Here is a 22,478-nt window from a genome sequence, read left to right as displayed (position 1 = left end):
AAGGTACCCGGCCGGATATATCATTTGCAGTAAATACAATGAGCAGATTCAACAAGGATTATACTGCTGCACATTGGACAGCTGTGAAAATAATTTTTAGATATTTGCAGGGTACCAAAGATTTGAAATTAGTTTATACCAAAGATGGTAATGAGAACATCACAGGATATTGTGATGCCGACTGGGCGAGCGATGTACGTGATCGTAAGTCGTCCACTGGTTACGTATTTATGTTACAGGATGGTGCTATATCTTGGCGCTCTCAAAAGCAACAGACTGTTGCTCTCTCCACTGCTGAAGCCGAGTATATGTCGATGTCGTCAGCGGCGCAGGAAGCGTTGTGGCTTCAACAATTACATACCGAGCTCGGTCAACAGAAGAACAACCCTCTCATCATCTTTTGTGATAATCAGAGTGCTATAAAATTATCAAATAATTATTGTTATTTACCCAGATCAAAACATATTGATATTCGTTATCATTTTCTCAAAGACCATGTCAGTAACTTAGATATAAAGTATTGTTATATAAAGGGTGAGGAAATGATAGCTGATAATTTAACTAAGGGTACTAGTGTTGATAAACATTTGTATTGTTTAACGAAAATGGGGTTGCATTCCAAGGGAGGGTGTTAGAGAAATGGAATGCAGCCATTTTAGTTTCCTTTTTCTTACGCCTGGGGCGCTGTACTCTGTACTACTTGTCAAGCTGACATTCTGTGTACTTTTATATTTTTCTACCAATAAATGCGAGTTATATTGTGATCCTAAAACGTATCATTTATTTCTTTCACAACCACGTAGTTTTCCTACAATTATAAATAAGATAACGAATTTACTTTGCTTATTTGTTTATCAATCTTTCACGTCTTAACTACTCGATCGATCGTGAAATGTAATATACCCGTTATTAGAGAGAGAGAAAAGGTCATCGGTTGATTTCACTATTTATCATCTTTATGCTTTTATTTAACTACGAGCAAAGCCTCTTGTAAAATTTAGTGCAATAGTAATGTGGTTTGTCGTTGTCCAGTTGTGTTCGCGAAGCGTGGATCCGTGCTAAGTACGTCTCGCTGATGTTTGTACGAGAGCTCGTGAACTTTGATGCCCTCGAACAGTCTCCACTCAAGTCCGGCAGACGCTGGTCCGTTAGAAGAGCTCGACGAAGGTAAAATAACTGTTAAGTAATATAACATAACATAACATAACGTAACGTAACGTAACGTAACGTAACGAACGTAACGTAACGTAACACAACGCAACGTAACGTAACATATTTAGTTGTTATCTACGAGAAATAAGATTATCAACTATTATCATAAGCTTATGAGAAGAATTCGGTTATAACACGAGGTAATAGCGCGGGTACCTGGCGCAGGTCTCACACAGGGCGACCAGTGTGCTTAATGCGAGTTTTTTAAGATTTTCGATCGCGTAAAAGTTAACTCAAATTTGTATGCAGTTGGAACAGCGCCCCTAGCGGCAAACGTAGGCAAACGTTCCAACTCAAATTTGTACAGATTTGGAACAGCGCCCTTACGTTTGCCGCTAAAAAACTCGCGTAGTGAGCAATTAATAGATATTTCAAAATATTCTATGAGCTTATCTAAAAAAGTAATTGACCACAATTACACAATGTACTGTTTACAATTTGTCACTATCCTTATTATTTACATTTTGTATACAGAGTGCGTGTCCCGCCTTCCGTCCCAGATACAATTAGCGATGAGAAAAGCGATGTTAACAGCGATATGAGCGGTGAGTTTTAATATTTTATTTTAGTTTGTACTATATGGTCTATTCAGAATTTTATATTACTTAAGTTAGTACCATCAAATGTCCTTCCTCATCCTATTCTTTCAGTTTTGAACATGAACAAATGTTTTTAGAGTTTACGTAAATTAATTAACAAATCTGCAAGAAATCTAAGAAATGGGACGTTATTTTTTTTTCTTTTTATCGTAGTATTTTTGGTTTACTTTCCTAATATAATAGCGCTAAACCTCTCGTGTAGTCGACGGTAAAGTCCTGGAGATGAAATGTTCAACGAATTGTACTCAACATAGAATTAATTAAGTTGGGTTTGTGTTTGCGCGGTGTTTTTTTTAAATGGCAACACTTTGTACTGTATTATCACCCTGCAGATATAGATTTTGAACTCCTGGCTGAGTCTTTGCTCGCCCACCTGTCCTGGTGAAACTGGAAGGGCCTTCGCGCCACCAGTAATCTTTCAATCATAAAAAAAAAAGATTTTGAAAACAATAACTTCAGAAAATCTTTCATGAACAGCTTTTTTTAATTACATAGATAAATAGACGAGCTTGCGACCCACCTGGTGTTTAGTGGTTACCGGAGCCCCTAGATATCCACAACGTAAATGCCTCCACTCACTTTGAGACATGAGTTCCAAGTCTATTTTTAAAGTACAATGGCTGCCCAAACGTCAATCCGAAACGCATTACTGCTTCGCGGCCGAAAAAGGCAGGGTGGTGATATCTAACCATACGAGCTCAGAAGACGCCCTGCTACCTAAGGAAAAGGTACGGTAAGGAAAGATATCCTCTAAATGGATCACTAGATGGTAAAACTGAACATAGATACGTCTTCAATAAATAGCCAAGTAAAGGCAAAAAAAGATGATATATACAAATGTTTTATAAATTTTTAATTTTGTTTTTTTTTTAAACCCATCATGTTAAGTGATTTCTATTATCTGTGTCCTACTCACACACAATTTTATTAGTTATCTGTCAGTGTCAAAGAGAAAAGTCAGTGCGAAGGATTTCGAAAAAAATGTGGTGATTATATGAGGCCGTCAGCGCAAAAGTAGCCTAAGCTTACCATAGTAAGTATCGAGATAATGAGGTCTGAATTTACTTTTACACTGCTTCGTAGGCAAAAACAATACACGTTAAGATAATTTTTACAAAGCCATTTGTTGTCTATGTGCGAAACTAGGGATAGGCCGGTTTTGCATCAAAATTTATTATGTTTTAAAATTGCAATATACATATAAGCACGAATATGAAAAATTGTACGTTAGGTCACTTTTGCGTTGACGACCTCATATCTGACAGCAAAATAAATAAAAGTGCAGTATTTATTTCAAAAAATATATTGTTTCAAGCTAATCCCATATATATGTATAAAACTAATAAAAAAATCGCTGGATTGTCTGTATTGTTTTCAGTATCAGAAAGTTCAACGAAATCAGACGGAAGTCCGGTGCTGTTGATCGGGAAGGAGTTGGCTAGCGAGCGCGACGTGGACCTCAGCTTGCCTTCGGATCACGATTCTACAGAGGGAGAGGACGGAGAGCTCGGTGAGTACTTTATAGAAAGCACAGGACTGTAGGACCGGGGTCGATGCCCGAACATTAACAATAACCACGGCATAAGGAGAAAATAATATTTATTTGTTAAAAAATAAAATTAACATTATATAAATAGCTAGCATATAAATCGGCTTTCGAATATTCGCTTTAGATATCGGTTTTCGTCTAGTGGCATTAGCTGTACAATGACTGCTCCATATTTTATGAATTTATAATAAAATTTTAAACCGGTCCTTATTGAGAGGCAGCCTCGATCACGACCTGTACATAAAATGTTAATTATTTTTCATTGTATTTTTAACCGAATTTAACGTGGCACCATAGAATTTAACATAGGTCACTCGATCATTAAAATTTCATTAATAGAAGCCCGATTGTTGTATCTTACCACAAGAAATTCGGCATGCTCGCACAATAAAAGTTATAGTACCTAATAAATATAAAAAAAACATTAATTTGGGTGCAATAAAAAGTCATCTCAACTTTTTATAATGACGGTAATTTGTTTTTCTTCTACCTACGCCGAAAGTTCGGTTTTCGTCCCGCTGTACAGGGAAGAAAGTGTAACTTTTCCTCCCTGGGTACTGACAAGTGCGCATGCGCGTTAGTGTCTACGTCTGCTCTCACGCACCTAAAATTCTCCGCCATTGTTGTGCTCGGGTAATTTGTAATATTGTGTTTAGTGTAAAAGTGAAATTAACAAAAGGCAATAAAATTTAATAGTGAAGTATTAAACAAAGATGAGTTCATCAGACAGTTCTTATTCAATTAGTAGTAGTTTATTTAAAAATTAATAAAAACAGTTAAATTGTTTTTTTATGAGTGATGTATTATATTGTCGTCGTTCCAGACGCGGAGGGCATGGAGCGGCTGAGCCCGGCGGCGGTGCTGTGCCGCGCGGCGCGTGCGCACAACGTGCCCGTGCTGCGCGCCGCGCTGCTCGCCGCCGACGTCAACGTGGCCGCGCACGACGGCCGCACGCCGCTGCACCACGCCGTGCTCAGCGTCAGTACACCACACACATCACGCACAACGCTCCGCTCCGACGCACCAGACTTTTTTTTATTGCTTAGATGGGTGGACGAGCCAACAGCCCACCCTGTGTTAAGTGGTTACTGGAGCCAATAGACATCTACAACGTAAATGCGCCACTCACCTTGAGATATCAGTTCACTATAGTTACAACGGCTGCCCCACCCTTCAAACTAAAACGCATTACTGCTTCACGACAGAAATAGGCGGGGTGGTGGTACCTACCCGCGCGGACTCACAAGAGGTCCTACCACCAGTGATAAACGTTAATTATATTTTTTTTATTACACGATGTTATTCCTTCACCGAAGGAAGTCAATTTGGAAGTCAATCGTGAACATTTGTTGAGTACGTATTTCATCAGAAAAATTGGTACTCGCCTGTGGGATTCGAACACCGGTGCATCGCTATATACGAATGCACCGGACGTCTTATCCTTTAGGCCACAACGACTTTCAGTGCTTTCGTGGAACTACGTTTTATAGACTGAGTAGTATATTGTGGTGTGTGTTGCAGGGCTCGGTGATGGCGTGCTCGTTCCTGTTGTTGAACGGAAGTAAGCTGAACGTGCAAGATGAAGATGGGAAGACTCCCTTGCATCTCGCCACGGAAGCAGGACACACCGGACAGGTACGGACAGTTGGCGCGTTTGTTGTCCCTTTGAAACATCCCTGTTGCATGTCAATCTATTTACTAAATTATAGTACACTAGCGACCCGCCCTCGCTTCGCTTCGGAAACTGTAATTTATTATTGATTTCTCCACTATTTAATGGATGTTATTATACATATAAACCTTCCTCTTCAATCACTCTATCTATTAAAAAAAAACCGCATCAAAATCCGTTGCGTAGTTTCAAAGATTTAAGCATACATAGGGATATAGGGACAGAGAAAGCGACTTTGTTTTATACTATGTAGTGATGATACTATAAAATATTTAAAAAGATTAGTTGTTAATTAATAGTTAGCTGTCTTTTTATGATTGTTACTGTACCGTTAATGCACGGTTTTTTTATTTTTATTGCTTGGGTATTGGGTGAACGAGCTCACAGCCCACCTGGTGTTAAGTGATTACTGGAGCCCATAGACATTTATAACGTAAATGCGCCACCCACCTTGAGATATAAGTTCTAAGATCTCAGTATAGTTACAACGGCTGCCCCACCCTTCAAACCGAAACGCATTACTGCTTCACGGCAGCAATAGGCAGGGCGGTGGTATCTACCCGTGCGGACTCACAAGAGGTCCTACCGCCAGTAAGTTTTCGGTTAGCTGTGTAAGATACTTATTAAAAAAAAACAATGATATATTTTACAATTCAGGTTTGCCTTCTCCTGCGGTATCGCGCCGACCAATCGATACGTGACAAGGACGGACGATCACCGCTCGACATCGCCGTGGAACACGCCAACGCCGATATTGTTACTCTGTAAGATTACTCACTTTACTTCTGACTTTTGATTCCATTTGATCCAGAAAAATAGTGCATTTAATATACGCTCACATTGTTACTCTGTATATAAATATATACCGAAGGGTGAAAGACTGTGGTTTAAGCAACATTTTTGCAATTTTTCAGGATAGCCATTTTTAAGTTTAAGATTTGAAAAAAATATCATAACAAAAATACTTTATCAGCTATTTGAATGGAGTAAACTTAATTGAAGTTCATATGAATCAATTCAAATGCAAACATCGAATTGTTGATACTGATATCAAATGAAACGAACCTTTAATAATTATAAGTCGCGCCAATAAAGAAACGAATCTAAAATGGCGGCGGCGACCATGTGCTGTCACTCTAAGTTATTGCTGTCTTTAGTCTAACACGCCGCGTACTGCATGCAAAAAAAATATCAGTTCTGATTTTGTTGTTGAGTTCGAGTTTTTTCACTTTCGAGTTGTGCGACTTAGATGACAGGCAGCAAAAGTGTCTACGCCAGTTACATCCCAGACGAGACATCTCCCTCTCTGCCGGGGCATAAAGTAAAGAAAAGTACTTTCTCATTTGTTTTTTTATATTTTTTTACAATAAACAACTTTTTCATTCTATATTTCTTTTTATTTGTTGACCCTACCATCTGTCAGTGCAGGTACATAGACGCCATTTTCGATTCGTTTCTTTATTGGCGCGGCTTACACAAAGATAAATATCGCTTAAACCTTCGCCTTTATTACGGCGTTAATGCATATTATTATGTATTTATTACGTTCACGATCAGGCTACGGCTGACGAAGCTGAACGAGGAGATGCGCGAGAGTGAGATGAGCTCTAACGACGACACGTACAACGAGGTGTTCCGCGACTACACGCAGCTCGCGCACTCGCACCCCGAGCGGCTCGTGCGCGCCCGCAACAACAACTGCGAACACAACAGTACGTGCGCACTACACCGTCTCTTGCTATCTCACTTCCTCTCTCCTTACTCCTCTCATATGTTTATTTTTTTATTTTTTTTATTGCCCTTGTAGACAGACGAGCATACGGCTCACCTGATGGTGAACGGTTACCGTCGCCCATGGACCTCAGCAATGCCAGGGGCAGAGCCGCTGTCTACCGACTTATGTGCTTAGTGCCAGTTTTTTAACTACAGCAGGCCGTAGTTTGGTAGGCAGCAGCTCGGCTCTGCCCCTGGCATTGCTGAAGTCCATGGGCGACGGTAACCACTCATCATCAAAAGGTTCGTATGCTCGTCTGCCTACAAGGACAATAAAAAAAACTTCTCGATCGCGTACAATTTAACTCTATAATGTTGCCAGAGGAATTAAAATGGCTGATGTCTGTCTTTTTTTTATTTTATTTTTAATTTTTTTTATTCTTTATTAGAGCCATACACCTATTAGGTTAAGTGCCTGATTAAACAGGAACTTTATTCATTCATATGACGAATTATACAAAAAATATACGGATATTTAATATACGGATTGTTATAAGTCAAATTCGTATTGAGCTGCAACAGCGCCCCTAGCGGCAAACGTAGGGGGGCTGTTCCAACTCCATACAAATTTAGTTATTAGTTAACTTTTACGCAATCGAGAAGTTAAGCACTAAGCACACTGATTCCTTCGGCTTAAAGGAAAACCTATTTCTCCTTCGTTCGCTTCGCTATCCATTTCGTATGTACATCTATCACATTTTGCTCTGAAATCGTTGGGTATTTTATGAATAGTAAAAGCTCTTTATTCGCGGAGTATATGTTCCGTAAATATTTCGCAAATACAGAAACCGTGAATATAATATGGTAATTTACATATATGGGGTTATAAGGGATACGTTCCTAGATGACAATAAAAGCATACTTTAAGCATAATTGTAATAAGGTCTATTTTACTTTTTTTATTAGTCCATTTGACGGCGCGCTTACAAAGGATATTCGATTGAGTGTCTCCATGTTGACATCCTTTTTATCAATATGTATTTATCGTTGTATCGATTAGATTCGCGAATAAGGAAATCTTTAGTCGGGAATATAGGGATTGGGTCATATTTTTGAAGTGAAACTTCTTTAGAATTGTTGTGATTTCAAATTCGATGAAACGAAAAAATAAGTCCGTAGTGTTTTTTTTAATACAGCGCCATCTATGAGATTTTTTAATACTAACGTGTGTATGAAAACCTCTTGTAGTGAATTTTAATTTAGGATAATACGTGAAGTTAAAATATCAATTCACAGAGGGCGCTACCTCATACTATAAAAGATGATTTACAATTATTTACTAATGACGAATTTTTACATATACAATACTTAGATATTTAGGATAATTGTATTTAAATTTTCGAAGGTTTCACTTCTACCACGTCTGAATTGCACACATGTATTTTTTAATCTTCGAATTAAAAAAGCGCGAATAAGGAGTTTTTACTGTATTATAAATATAGTAAACAGTATAAGGTGTATATTATTAAGTTGTCTTTGTTTAGATGAGCAGTCGACTGAATGACGTCACCCGAACATCGTTCGGCGACGGTGGCTGCTGTGGCCTCACAAGCACTGAGAGGTTTTCCGATCGTAGGCGAATTCTTTGTTGACAACCCTAGGACCGTTGTTCACCAAAGGAATCGTACTGGGGATGAGTTAAATGAAAAACTTATATAAATATACATGTACGTGAATACTTAAATGATGCGTATACACACGTTTAGTTATTAGCTATCTTATCTTATCTTAGTTTATTTGCTATCGTGATTGATTGAGTTACCTACGGAAAAAAAAACTGATGACGTCAAAATATGTCTCCCAGCGCTGTGTTGTGAATGTTGAATGTTTTTAAACAGATTTTAAGGCCTAATTGTTTTATTAAATAAAATAAAATAAAAACATAATTGGTAATTGATAATATTTTATTAGGCAGGTTTTATAAAATCGTAATCTATTAAAATTTTGAAAATAAATTTTTTACATGTGTTTTGTTGCTTCTTAAAAATCAATACGATATCAATATAGAATAATTTAGTAAAAACATTTTTTCAACAGAATCGGCGCATTTGAAAAGCTTTTGATTAGGAACTTTTTAGGAATAAAATTTTTGATACGGCTTTACAATAAAAATTTTAAGAATACAAATTTTATAGCATTTTTTTTAATTTAAACGACTGCGCCTTGGTTTCCTTTGCGTCGTAACTAAGTTTTTTTTTTTTATGTTATCACATGATACCGTCGAATAAACAAGTTTTTAATGTCACTAGATGGTTAGACATACTCATGGTCCACCGCCACGGTCAAAATCACAATGTATTTGTCTCTATATAACGGCTCTCGCAGACTCCAAACTGAAATGAGTGATTGCTTCACGGCAGAAATGGACAAGATCAAAATATCCACCCTTGGGTGCTCACAATACGCCCTGTCACAAGTAAACATTGCGTTTGTGATTCCGGACGTCTTATCCTTTAGGCCACGACGACTCCGAAATTAAATGTAAAAGCTCAAAAATCTTAAAAATTGTACTTAACTTTCATTGGTGGTAGGACTTCCTGTGAGTCCGCGCGGTGAAACAGTAATGCGTTTCGGTTTGAAATGTGGGGCAGCCGTTGTAACTATACTGAGACCTTAGAATTTATATCACAAGGTGGGTGGCGGCATTTACGTTGTAGATGTCTATGGGCTCCAGTAACCACTTCAACACCAGGTGGGCTGTGAGCCCGTCCACCCATCTAAGCAATAAAATAATAATAAATAAAAACCCCTTCATCCACTCATGTCTTCAATTATTACTGAAATATGCAGTCGCTAAGTAGCTGCTCTTGAACGGTTAGCCCTAATCTGGGTGAGCTCGAGCAGCTGTTAGCAAACTTATCCAACTGAGCAATTGAGTGCGCCCTTCCGTCATAAAGAAGCTGGTGAGCTATCCTTCCAAATAATAATAAAACAATATTACTAAAAGTATGGATACACACAATTATCCTATCGCGAGGTAATGGTTTGACAACTAAGAGAATCGTTTAATCATTATTCAGACTTGTACTTCAGTGCGCTTGGTGCGAATTTTTTAACGTTCTCGACAGCGTAAAATTTATATAGCGTATATATATTTGTATGGAATGGGATCGTTTTCGTACGTTTGCCGCTAGGGGCGCTGTACCAACTGCATACAAAATTGGGTTAACTTTTACGCTACCGACAACGTTAAGAAACTTGCACTAAGCACTCGGATATCAAAATGAACAGGCTAGTAATATTAACGATAACCACTGAACCATGAGATGGGCTGTGAGTTTGTTTGTCCGTCTACTGTTGGCGCTGATGTTCGTGATTAAAAATATTTTATTGAAATTGATAAATAATTGTGGGCGGCCCCACGTGCGATAGCATCACAATATCTGGTGTTTTGTGAAGTTGTGTATTAGTAGACCAAAGATTTCCAATGTTGATCGATTTATATGTTCGGTGTCCAACGATTCCATATGGTTCCATTTATTAGATAATTTAACGAATATTAATAAATGCTTATTTTAGAAATTTAATTTGAATTCCGGAATAGTTTCAAATAAGGACTGTACATATAAAAATCCATTCGAAAAACCTTTATTTTTTTATCTGTTCAGGCGTTAAATATGTTTAGAATGCTTATTTTTTCTCTATCATAAAGATTCAATTATTAAGTATGCATAAGGAAAAAATAAAGTTTTTTGTTTAATTACTACATATCGACGCTTGAAAGGCAAACGTGACTAAGCTACAATGCGTGAACTTTACAGTAGACTAATTTAAAGTTGAAATACCTGAAAAAAAATATGTTTTAACGAATCTAGCTGTAGGATTGAAATGGTTTTAATAGACCTAGAAATATATATTTTTGCGCATCGAATATGGTTAATGCCTATCATTTATGTACAAAGCAATTATTGTCGCTTAGTCACGTTTGCATTTCAAGCGTCGATATATATGTACGTAATGTGAAGATGTCACTAGTGCTTGCAGCCTACCTGTGCTAGCCCGGATGCAATAACCATTATTTAATACTTCAAGTTAATGCAAGTCGGCGAACATAAGTAATTAAAAATGGTAAATTCAGAAATATTTAATTCCTGAAGGAACGTCGTTATTGTTCTGATTCAATTTTATGTTGTGGTAAGACACACCGTGTGTACTAATAACAACGCACACTACTAATAAAGGCACGAATAAAATGTAAAATAGTGACGTCATTAATTGTTATGGACTGTTTAGGAAGTTCCCGAAATGCTTAATAATTACTCTTATGAATGCAACTCATAAAGTTTTACTTATGTAAATTTATAACTCTTTTTATATTTAACTAATGACACTAATGACTATCGCTAAGGTTTTCCAAAACTTTATTATCATGCTGACATTTTGTGCTGAAAATTATCAACAAACACAACGAAGAAATCAGCCAAATTTGTCAAGTCGCTTACGAGCGATTCTCCGTGTTACATGATTGATTTTTAAATACATATATAATAATTAATTTAATCTTAAATTAATCTCACGATCATTCCAATGTCTTCGCATTTAAAAAAAAGAAAAGAATTTATTTTCATATAAATATTTAGCTCATTCTGTGAATCTCAACGCTGTGTGGTTTATTTTTGTATTTTTTATTATTATTTTATGTTTAATTTATAGTGTGCGGTGTTTTTTAAATGACTCTAAAGAAATCGGTGCGATATGGAACTTACCAAAGTAAAATTTTTTACTCTAGATTTTAGAGAATTATCATTGGCGTGAAAACTGTGTGGTACTTCAAAATTCACGGATTCAGTTCTCTTTTTTTTTGTTATGTACCTATTTTAAAAAGCCACCTTTTTTGTAAATTCGTCTTCAGAAATTAATCTAACATATTATATGAAGATTGGTTACTAAATAAAGTGTTGCTGGTTTTTGTTTTGACTATCTCCCTTGCTCATTATCTCCATTTCGTTATCGCAGCATCCGGTACCAGAACAAAGTTAATTCCTTTAACCTGAATTTCATCTGATATCATTTATATTAATTTAACGAATGTCAAAAACTCAATAAGAGCTATTTTTACCTATTGTTATTTTTCGAATTTGTACTGGGATACTAGTGCCTGGTATGTGATCTGAAAAAAAACCGCGTCCTAAAAGAGTAGTAATTTTCGACAACATTATTATGTGACAATTAGAAGTTGATAATTGTACGATCGCGCATACGAATCCTAAGATTTTCTGTTCAGTTATTAATTACCATTATTTTAAATCCAGCCTTCAAACTTTCATGGCTTCTAGTCTGAAAATTGGGATGCTATAGAACAATTGAAATAAAGACCTCTCGCCCTAAGATAGATGACATAGCCAAGTTATGTGACTTACGGAAACCGCTTCATACCAGTTAAGCTGTGATCTAGTTGGTCTAATACTGGCATAAAGTATTTTCGAATTTTAAAAACTTTACCACGTTTATTTTGACTTGAAGCTTAATCATTTAAATCAGTTTTTGGCTATCACCAAATCAAAGTTCTCATAAGCGCCGGAATTGAGGATTTCTAGTCCGAAAATAATAACTTGGGTGACGATAGTATATTCCATAGTACCTAATTAAAAGATTAAGCTGTGAAAATTCTCGCTTTCTCAGATCGTGTCATGGGACATCAACGATTGTCGATTTCCAAAGAACTATGAATTTGGATTTGGGTTTGGAATTAACCTTGTTCATCGGAATTCCGAATGCTTGTTTCCAAACATAAAAAGTCGTTCGAAGGGCATTTCGCGGTAAGCCACAGCACTGTTCCGTCTGGTGTTGCCGATGTCCTGAGGGCAGTGACCGTTTACCATCAGAGGGCCTTAGGGTTGCAGCACTAAAAAAAAGAATTTTAATCTATTTAAATAAAATAATTTACAAGCAAAAATACCGTAAATAATATCGTAGTCTTTTGATTAAAACGTATTTTCTTATATATTTCTAAACATATAGTGGATTCTTCCTCACTGCGGCGTTGGCAATGCTCATTAATGATGGCGGTAAGTCACCGCTATCAGTCGCTCATTAGATTCGTTTGCCTGTGACGTCAATGGAAAACAGCACTGTACTTATAAAGCTTGTATTATTTCCTCTTTCTGCAATCTGCAATCATCTACTTTAAAAATTGTAAAATTGTTCGCAACCCTAGGTGGCAAGCTCTCACGTTGCGTTTGACGGTAATAAAACGTCACAATAACTTGCAGCAGTAAACCGGTTATGAGTCGCGTGCTACCAAATGTTAATGTTACTAACTTGCCAATTCTTTTTATGTAAAGAAGACTTGCCCATTGTATGAAATAAAAATGAAATATATGTTTAAAAAAAAAGCTTTAAGTTTTACTTCCTAGTAACTTTCCATTTACGCTATTTTTTTACGTATATTACAACATTTACAAATATATAACTTAGGATATTTTGGAAATACTAAATAGTTATGCTTAGTTAAAAAGTACATATTGTATAATAAATAATATCATGAAATGTTAGTTTTTAAGTTCTATGTTATCGTGTTACAACTCTGTGACTATTAAATCGAAAGAATATCTACGTTCCTGAACTGATTCGAAAAATATCAATAACGTATTTTGGGACTCTTGTTATATATTATATAATAATTATTAAGAAAAATCTTATGAAATGAAATAAAAGAGATTTGAATTTTTCAGTGATACTTTGGCTACAAGTAGAACTGATCTGTGAAGATATACTCGGTAGAGATTAATTTAGTGCAGAATGTACGCTTTGTTTCATTCAAATCGGATAGTTATTGTGTGGTTATTGTGTCTGTCTGTTACAGTTTGACGTTTAAACTATTGAAGATATGATCTAGTGGTGAATGCATTACAATCAATTGCATACAGAATTGAATGAATTATCAGCATTAACAATAAATTTGTTAAATTTTATAGAAAGTTTACTATTTAATTGAATATGCAATTTCGAAAAGGGCACATGTCGCATATTTTGTCAAATACGTTTTTTCATATACATGTAGTTTTGAGGCTTACCTATATCCATTTTATAATGATTCCAGTAATTTTCAATTGTTAATTAACACAAAAATATATCTCAAAAGTTAATATTTAAAATTTTACACTGCTTTAGAAAATAATCAGTTTTTTTTTTTTTTCCTGAACATTTTACATTTTCAGAGATGCGTCCTTTTCGAAATTGCATTTTCAATTGTATTTGACTAATGATACTCGTATTTTATGAAAATTTCAGTTTAAAGGAGCTTAGAAAATCTGAAAACGCATACAATTGTACCAATGGATGTGATATGCAGATATTTTGAATCTCGCGAAAATATATAATAGGGTTTCCGCCTACAGGATAAAACGCGTAATCCACGCGGGCGAAGTTACGGATGGAAAAGCTAGTAAATAAATATTATCGTGGCCAAATTGATAACATATGATATGCCTTATATTCAATAATGTGTTGTTATATGAGGCCGTCAGCGCAAAAGTGGCCTAAGCTTACCATAGTTATTACGGAGCAATGAGCTTTAAGTTTTCATGAATTTGAATTTGAGTAGGCAAAAAAACAAACCGCGCAAAAATAATGTTTACAAAGCCATCTGTTATTTATGAGTGAAACTATGGATAGGCCGACTTTGCAAAAAAATATATTACATTTTAAATAAATTGCATTGTACATAATTGAATATGCAATTTCGAAAAGGCACATTTCTGAAAATGTAAAATGTTCAGGAAATGAAAAAAATGGATTATTTCTAAAGCAGTGTAAAATTTAAAATATTAAATTTTGAAAATATTAACAATTGAAAATTACTGGAATTATTATTAAATGGGTGTAGGTAAGCCTCAAAACTACATGTATATGAAAAAACGTATTTGACAAAATATGCGACATGTGCCCTTTTCGAAATTGCATATTCATTTATAAGCATGGTTATGAAAAATTGTGGGTTAGGTCACTTGTGCGCTGATGGTCTCATATATATGTCGCTTTATGTTAAATTTTACGTATACGTTTGTAGCGGTACGTCCGCACGGCGGAAGATCTTCCCTTTCTCGTTCTGCACGTTGAACTTCAAGTTGCATGCACAATTATTGTCCATGAACGAAATTATAAATGTAAATTTTAATCGTGATTACGAATAAATCTAATGGTTATTTGATATAGTACATTGTGCACCAAGGGAGAAAAATTGTTGCGAGGGTGGAAAACACGCGGGATGAGATGTCCTACTTTTTTCCCGCGGTGCACATACTATTTTTTCTCCTACCAGGCCGTAAGTTCGACATTGTAAAAAACTTAGCACCCGTGGAGTACCGAGCCGGGGTCCTGGGGCGAAGGTCTGGCGGGGGTTTGGGGGGGCGGAGCCCCCCTCCCTCATAAAAAAAACAAGTTAACTGTTTTTTTAATTTTTAAATAAACTACTACTAATTGAATAAGAACTGTCGGATGAACTCATCTTTGTTTAATACTTCACTATTAAATTTTATTGCCTTTTGTTTATTTCACTTTTACACTAAACACAATATTGCAAATTACCCGAGCATAACAATGGCGAAGAATTTTAGGTGCGTGAGAGCAGACGTAGACACTAACGCGCATGCGCACTTGTCAGTACCCAGGGAGAAAAAGTTAGACTTTCTTCCCTGTACAGCGGGACGAAAACCGAACTTTCGGCGTCGGTTGGAGAAAAAATTTAAGTTTACTAAACAATCGAAAAAAAATTGTTACGTAATTATAAAGATAAAACAAAAAAATGTAATTGAAATTTGAAAATATTATCAGGAGATGTAAATTACAAATTGTGTATCTACGAACTATCTATAATCTAATGCGAGCTTAGCTTTATCAAAACCTAACGCAGTAGGTAAGGAAAGTATGAAATGATCGGCAAAGCTAGGAAATATGTCCGGAAGGTGCCGATTATGGCGAACTTCTTAAAGTGCCTCTTTACACTACACTACCTCTAAGAAAACGCGTTCTTGTCGTTTTCTTGGTTTAGTGATTTAAAACAATAAAATATTCTGAAAGCGTTAATGGGTTTTGATTAAGTGGGATTCACAATTTTTAAAATTACGCGTTGAAATAAATTTTTGTGATTCATGTGACAAATCATTTTTGCTTAAACTTATAAGTAAACAACTTTATCCAGCGTAAAAGTACATATTATTATGTCATCAGGTATAAAAGTGAGCGATACGCTAATTTTGCTCTTGATGAAAATGTTTTAAGCTATTATGGTACAAACATTGAAATGGAAAGAGAAACAATATTATTTGTTGTTCTATGTTATTTTAAAATCAATACTCTCGTAATATGTACTGTTTATTTGTCTATCCGTAATTATATTGAAAATAAAATATTCTAAAATCGTTACTCATTTATTTACCTTTTCTCTTCGAAATAATATGGTTTAGCAAATTGCGTAGCCTACAAGTGTAAATATGAAATTAATACATAGTATCTAGTTAAGACCACATGTGCTTACATACCTCTGATACGCGATATACATATTATGCACTTACTGGTGGTCGGACCTCTTGTGAGTCCGCACGGGTAGGTACCACCACCCTGCCTATTTCTGCCGTGAAGCAGTAATGCGTTTCGGTTTGAAGGGTGGGGCAGTCGTAACTATAGTGACACTTTAGAACTTATATCTCAAGATGGGTGGCGCATTTACGTTGTAGGTGTCTATGGGCTCCAGTAACTACTTAACATCAGGTGGGCTGTTAGCTCGTCCACCCAACTAAGTAATAAAAAAAATCATTTCAAACCGATCTGACAATGAGAAATGCAAAACCATTAATGTCTAATGGTGTTTGTAGAAATAACAGATGGCGTTAATCATTTAACGATCATAATAATTACCTACGTAATTCGCATTATAAACGCCACCGGCTCTTCATAGGAATTTTAATGGTTGGTTCGCATTACAGAAATAATAGGTGAAAGATAGTAAAAACAAGTGATATTGCAAAAACATTTATTTAAAAATAAGAAACCGACACCCAAAACAAAGAAAAGGAATTTTTCATTGGCCTACGTAATCGACAACACTAATTACATTTATAACATACGGTTGTGAATGCATTAAAATGAATTGCATACAAAATTGAATGAATTATCAGTATTAACAATAAATTCATTAAAATTTTGAAATTGTAGTATTGAATTGTATTTGACTGATGATATTATATTAAAACTTCAGTATAAACGAACTTTTTAGAAAATCTGATAACGCATACAATTAATTGTACCAATGAAAAATTTAAATAAAGGTAGGTAGGTAAGTACGTTACGTTAATCGAGCTACATTGAGATTCCAACGTATTTATATCAAACAATGTATGACCAGCATAGCTTTGTTTGAACGGTTGAATAGTTCACATGTATATACAACTCATTCACATTTTCTACTGCCGTGTAGTAAAGTGAACAAAGATGTATTATGAAATTATGTAACTCAATCCTTAGATTTCTAACAAACAATCTAATTCGAAGTACCTGTGGGACTGCATTTTGTTAAAGCGTATTGACAGATATTCAAAACTAACTAGATATGTAATCGAAAGTAACAGTATATCCTGAATTGGTGAAAAAGAGCGAGTCACAAAATTATTATGAAAAAAAAAAAAATTGACTTCAGTGTTGTTAAGGTGTTTTGTTATTTGTTTAGTATCAAAATTGTGTAACAAGCACGGTCAGAGATTTTTTAGAGCGCTCACGAATATGGTTTTTAATATTAGTATACACTATTTTCTCTAACTTGAATCGAAAGTTTAAACATTGTAAATTCAAATACTCAGTGGATTAAATATACCTAATTTGGTTTTAAATTGAATCTGTTAGTTTCGATCAAATAAAAAATCAGTTCATGCTGAAACTTGTCCAGAATGAAGAGTTCGGGAACGAAGTAGAAGTAGGTACGGGTGAAGAAGCTGGCGCGCTAGGAGTCAGAGGTCCAAAGCCTGTTCTGTTCGTCCCGCCCATAACCAATGAAGCCGATGGTGGCACGCGACGACGCGCGGACAAACTTCCAGAACGATCGGAACCTGTAACAAATAAGCCTAAATGAATAAATTATAGCATCCTTTTCCTGGGAGCTGATTCCACGATATCGTAGTTCGATCTTGGACACTGACATGTGGTAATTGTTAAAGAACATCGTATATAAAATGAAACCAGGTTTTTGGGAACTCTGGGGCTATTGCTGATGTCACGCAGAGTTCGAGCTCTGCCTTTTAGCCGCTGCCTCCGTCAAAAAACGATTTTTTTGTTGCTTAAGTGGACGATCTCACGGCCTACCTGATGTTCAATGGTTACCGAAGACATCAACAACGTAAAAGCCGCCACCCACCTTGAGACACGAGTTTAAGGTCTCAGTTTTAAAGTACAACGGCTGCCTCACTATTCAAACCGAAACGCATTACTGCTTTTTTTATCCCACCTGGTGTTAAGTGGTTACTGGAGCCCATAGACATCTACAACGTAAATGCGCCACCCACCTTGAGACACGAGTTCTAAGGTCTCAAGTTTTAAAGTACCACGGCTGCCTGACCCTTCAAACCATTACTGCTTCACGACAGAAAAAGGGTGGTGGTACATGCCCGTGCGCTCTCACAAGATGTCCTACTACCAGTAAAAATGTAATGAATAAACTTAATTAACAATTAAAGTCACTGACTAGCATCAGAGTTCTCCGGGCAGTATTTGATTGTGTGAGCGCGGTCACCGGTGGCGCCGCACCGCGGACAGCGGAAAGCACGCAGCACCGGACAAAGTACACGCCCGCGCCAATCCTTCAGTGCATGCGAAGAGTAACACTCTTCATTCTCACCGTTGTTCTTACAAAATGCGCATTCCTGGGGTGTATTCAAAACGAAAACAATATATACCAAAGAAATTTAAAGTGTAACGATTTAAATGGAAGTCCCCTGAGTGTTTTGAGAATAATTTTGCCTACTTTTGTTCTTCTTTAAAGTACAAGCAGACTTGAGAATATTTTTAGCGGTAGGCAATAATAGGTTGCCTGTAGTCCTAGAATTGTCAATAGTTATTAAAGATAATGGTCACTAGTCAACTAGGGAACAGTATTTTGGGTTTCCATGTGTATTCATTCACATCATGCTGCATAGGGATTTGGCAAGAGTTCCACGAACGTATAACATTTATTTTATAGTATCTAGTATAAATACAAGAGGTATTTATAGAGTCCTAATACAGTTTCATCTAGTATTATTATTATTTATTAGCACCATGTGACAATTGATAATTTTTATACAAAGACAAATTTCAAACAATATTTCCAGTTTTCCTTCCAAAGCTTCCAACAAAAACACATTTAAGCTTAACCTACTGCCGATTTTAGATTTCAATTCGGCGGCATTCTATTTTCATATCTTATAAGACTAGTGTAAGTCGGCCACTTAATCATTGCGTATTATTGCGCATTAAATCTTCCCTGTGAGGATCAAGAAACATAACATACGAGTTTTAACTACTTTTGGATGTCATAAAAAACTATCTGAATAGCCATCGACGAACTATTTGCGAAAGCATAGAATTCGAATAAATGTTCAAATAATAATTTTAATCGAGTAAAAATGAACTTCTTACATTAGGTAAAGCCCTGCGCATTCTTCTATCACTGCGAACTTTAGCGACCTCCTGCAGAAACTCGTACAAGAGACTAGGTCGAATTGAACGTAGAACCGAGAGTTGTTCCCGCGTCAACATCGACACGTAGTTGTTAGCAGATGACAAACCTACAAAATTAACTTTATGTACTAATTTTGTTCCCTGTATTTCAAAAAATTTGGTACCTTTAGACCAGGGGTAGCCAACCGGTAGATCGTGATCGACCGGTAGATCGTGGAAAGATAAAAACTAGAAATACTTAGAACAGACTGCGCAACGTAATCACCAATTGCTGCACGCATCATCTTCATCTTGTCTCATTTGTTAATGACCATTACGTCACATTATTTATCCTCTCTTCTACGCAATAGTTCTCTTTTATTATATAATTTCAGATTTATTTTAATATTTTTAATAAAAGAAAATATACTACTTATTTGTATACTGAACTACATTGTTTCGTTAAATTTCAAGATTAAGGCCATTGGTAGATCGCCGAGTGTTTCGTCAGTAGACAGTAGATGTTGGTTCTAATCAAGTTGGCCACCCTTGCTTTAGACCCTTTATAGTCCGGTTTACAAAAAAATGTAATTCATTACATTATTTCATTAAAATCGATAAGATATTGGTGATTTAAGTTTTTTTTTTTATTGCTTAGATAGGTGGACGAGCTCACAGCCCACCTGATGCTAAGTTGTTACTGGAGCCCATAGACATCTACAACGCAAATGTGCCACCCACCTTGAGATATAAGTTCTAAGATCTCAGTATAGTTACAACGGTTGCCCCACCCTTCAAACTGAAACGCATTACTGCTTCACGTCAGAAACAGGCAGGGCGGTGGTACCCACCCGCGCGGACTCACAAGAGGTCCTACCACCAGGAAAAACGAATGTGGTTGTAGATATTAGAGTTGGAGAGCCTTGCATTTTCAACATTATTTTCTAAACATTTACATTGAAATTGTTCTTACTTTTGATGAGAAAGTCAAAAGTGTCCATCATTTCGCCGTTTCTAGCTCCAGACACACTTGAATTATCATTCCACAGATTAGATGATGCCACGGACTCAGGACGTCCCCCTACACAAAACAAATACAATTATTACCCACATTATATTACAATGTTTCAATTAATCTGACCGAGTGAAATATTCGCGTTTATACAAGATCTATAAAACGATTCTTGAAATCAATGAAATGTTAATTATTTCTTAATTTAATTTTAATAATTAAATTTACCCAGAAAGTAGTTGTGATTTGGATCCATATCATCGAACAGTGGGTCAGTGCCATTGAGCCGCATGTTCAGTAGAATGTCTTCCATTTCGGTGCTATTTGGAGCTGTAAATAATTAAGATAATATTAGTTTACCACAAATGTTACTTCCTCGGAAAAACAGCGGTTTTAATAATCCAACAGTTTACAAAAGTCCTAAATTGCTCACGGTAAAACAATAGATGACAGTCACTCATAAAATGGGAACCAAATGAGTGAGTGAAATGAGAAACAGTTAAGCCACTACTGTCCTCTGAGAACTATTTTGAAACATTGCTTGAAGAATGAAGTGTCTTAGCGTGTTCAATGGCTTTTTTATTTAAACAATTATAAGTATTGTTGGTAATTATAAGTAATTATAAGGTTGAATTAAGAAAGAAAGGACATTCATTTTGTTACCGGGATCCGCGGCTCTTGGTTCCTGCCGAGCTAGCAAGTTAAGAAGGTCATTTCCTCCTCTTTGAAACGATGGCGTTGTAGCTGAGAATGATCCCTCTTGGCTGTTGATGGTAATATTGTCTAAACCAGTCGTAGTGTAACTTTCCTGTTAAAAGCAGTAGGAGTACGACAAGTTATATTTAGTGTTCAAAATTTATAGACGAATTTGACCAACGAATCGAAACTCTATCCGCAAAAAAGCTATCTATGAATTTTTAAATGGATTCACCTTATTAATACGCTTTTATTAGTTTCAGTTTTTAAAGTTAAAATTTTATTTTACTTCATTCAATTTGTAAATCCAAGTATTTCGGTTAGTAAAACACAAAATTGTTAGATATCGTTGACGAGTTTATAAGAACGCTTGTATTTACAAGTACATAGGTATATGCTTCAACAAAATACGAAAGAATTTGTGAATTTTATGAACAAACAAAATTACATATTACATACCTTATATTACGCAACAATGAAAACAAATTAAATAGGTACTTACAGTCGTAGTCGTGGTTGTAACATCGCTAGCTGTTGTAAAAATAGGCTTCTCATCTTCCATATTGAAGTTATATGACATGGAATCCATTTCAATTAGGAAGATGTTGCTCTTTGCATGCGGCGACAGTAAAGAACAAATTAATTTGAAACTGCTTATTTATAATGCTTTAACACTATAAAGATATCTATAGGTATGTATGTAGATAAGAGCACTACAAGGCAAGTATTCTAAATGTTTCGATGGGCTTTGATTCTTTTCTACCCTCACTTGTTTAATGTTGTAGTTGATGTAAATAAAACAATAAAAAGACGATCATAAACGAATTGACTTACGGTTCACATTACTAGATTTGAGCTTGAACCAGTCGCGGTGTATTTACTGTCATTTTATTGAGTAGTTACCTACCTGAATATTCAAAGGTATCAAAGCAACAAGTTAAAAAAAGTTATTTATACTTATCTTGATAATACACGACTTCTTAACCATATTTTTGGTCACCGTGGTTCATAAATGCTTAATACGCTTTCCAATTAGCGTTCAAAGGAAATAAAGTTAATAATAATAGTTCCCGTCCGCGCGTAGCTTAGGTTAACCTTAGGTTACCAACGAATAGGTAGGGAAAAAAATATAATAATAAAGAGATATGGTACTTATGAACTTTGTATATGTGTTTGATATAAAGCACTTTTTAATTTTGATCATACCGAAAGTTTCTACTTATTACATTTGAACTAGAAAACTAAATTCCCACCTCGTATTCAGTGATCTCCGAAGCCATCAGATAGAAGATCTCTTTATTTATTTATTGCCTAGATGGGCTCACAGTCCACCTGGTA

General features: G+C 35.8%; 2 protein-coding genes across 2 annotated transcripts in view; one reads left to right on the top strand and one right to left on the bottom strand.

Moving 5' to 3' along the window:
* CenB1A (Centaurin beta 1A) overlaps positions 1 to 11,725 on the top strand; it is a 37,461-nt gene extending 25,736 nt beyond the window's left edge. Inside the window, exons 13-20 of the mRNA XM_089729096.1 lie at positions 1,033 to 1,167; positions 1,687 to 1,757; positions 3,190 to 3,321; positions 4,184 to 4,338; positions 4,882 to 4,995; positions 5,690 to 5,796; positions 6,590 to 6,744; positions 8,290 to 11,725. Coding sequence (XP_089585222.1) covers positions 1,033 to 1,167; positions 1,687 to 1,757; positions 3,190 to 3,321; positions 4,184 to 4,338; positions 4,882 to 4,995; positions 5,690 to 5,796; positions 6,590 to 6,744; positions 8,290 to 8,309 — 889 coding nt within the window. The 3' untranslated portion in view covers positions 8,310 to 11,725. The remainder of the gene's footprint in view (positions 1 to 1,032; positions 1,168 to 1,686; positions 1,758 to 3,189; positions 3,322 to 4,183; positions 4,339 to 4,881; positions 4,996 to 5,689; positions 5,797 to 6,589; positions 6,745 to 8,289) is intronic.
* A 5,039-nt stretch (positions 11,726 to 16,764) lies between these two features.
* Positions 16,765 to 21,859, bottom strand: LOC149502516 (uncharacterized). The gene is made up of 7 exons (XM_089729100.1): positions 21,643 to 21,859; positions 21,108 to 21,252; positions 20,673 to 20,774; positions 20,406 to 20,513; positions 19,412 to 19,560; positions 18,480 to 18,657; positions 16,765 to 17,847 (listed from the first exon to the last, which is right to left on the bottom strand). Exons 1-7 carry the CDS (start codon positions 21,727 to 21,729, stop codon positions 17,663 to 17,665), a joined length of 954 nt encoding a protein of 317 aa, XP_089585226.1. The 5' UTR covers positions 21,730 to 21,859; the 3' UTR covers positions 16,765 to 17,662.
* Between the last annotated feature and the right edge of the window lie 619 nt (positions 21,860 to 22,478).

Source organism: Bombyx mandarina, chromosome 08 (assembly GCF_030267445.1).
Source record: "Bombyx mandarina strain Sakado chromosome 08, ASM3026744v2".
Taxonomy (NCBI): Eukaryota; Metazoa; Arthropoda; class Insecta; order Lepidoptera; family Bombycidae; genus Bombyx; species Bombyx mandarina.
This window is presented reverse-complemented; position numbering and strand designations above follow the sequence as displayed.

Excerpts from the sequence above, each read along its gene's own strand:
- LOC149502516 (XM_089729100.1), bottom strand. The coding sequence starts at position 21,729 with ATGGATTCCATGTCATATAACTTCAATATGGAAGATGAGAAGCCTATT. Across the intron at positions 18,658-19,411 it reads TGCGCAGGGCTTTACCTAAT|GAATGCGCATTTTGTAAGAA; the intron begins GTAAGAAGTTCA and ends AATACACCCCAG. Across the intron at positions 17,848-18,479 it reads CCCGGAGAACTCTGATGCTA|GTTCCGATCGTTCTGGAAGT; the intron begins GTCAGTGACTTT and ends TATTTGTTACAG.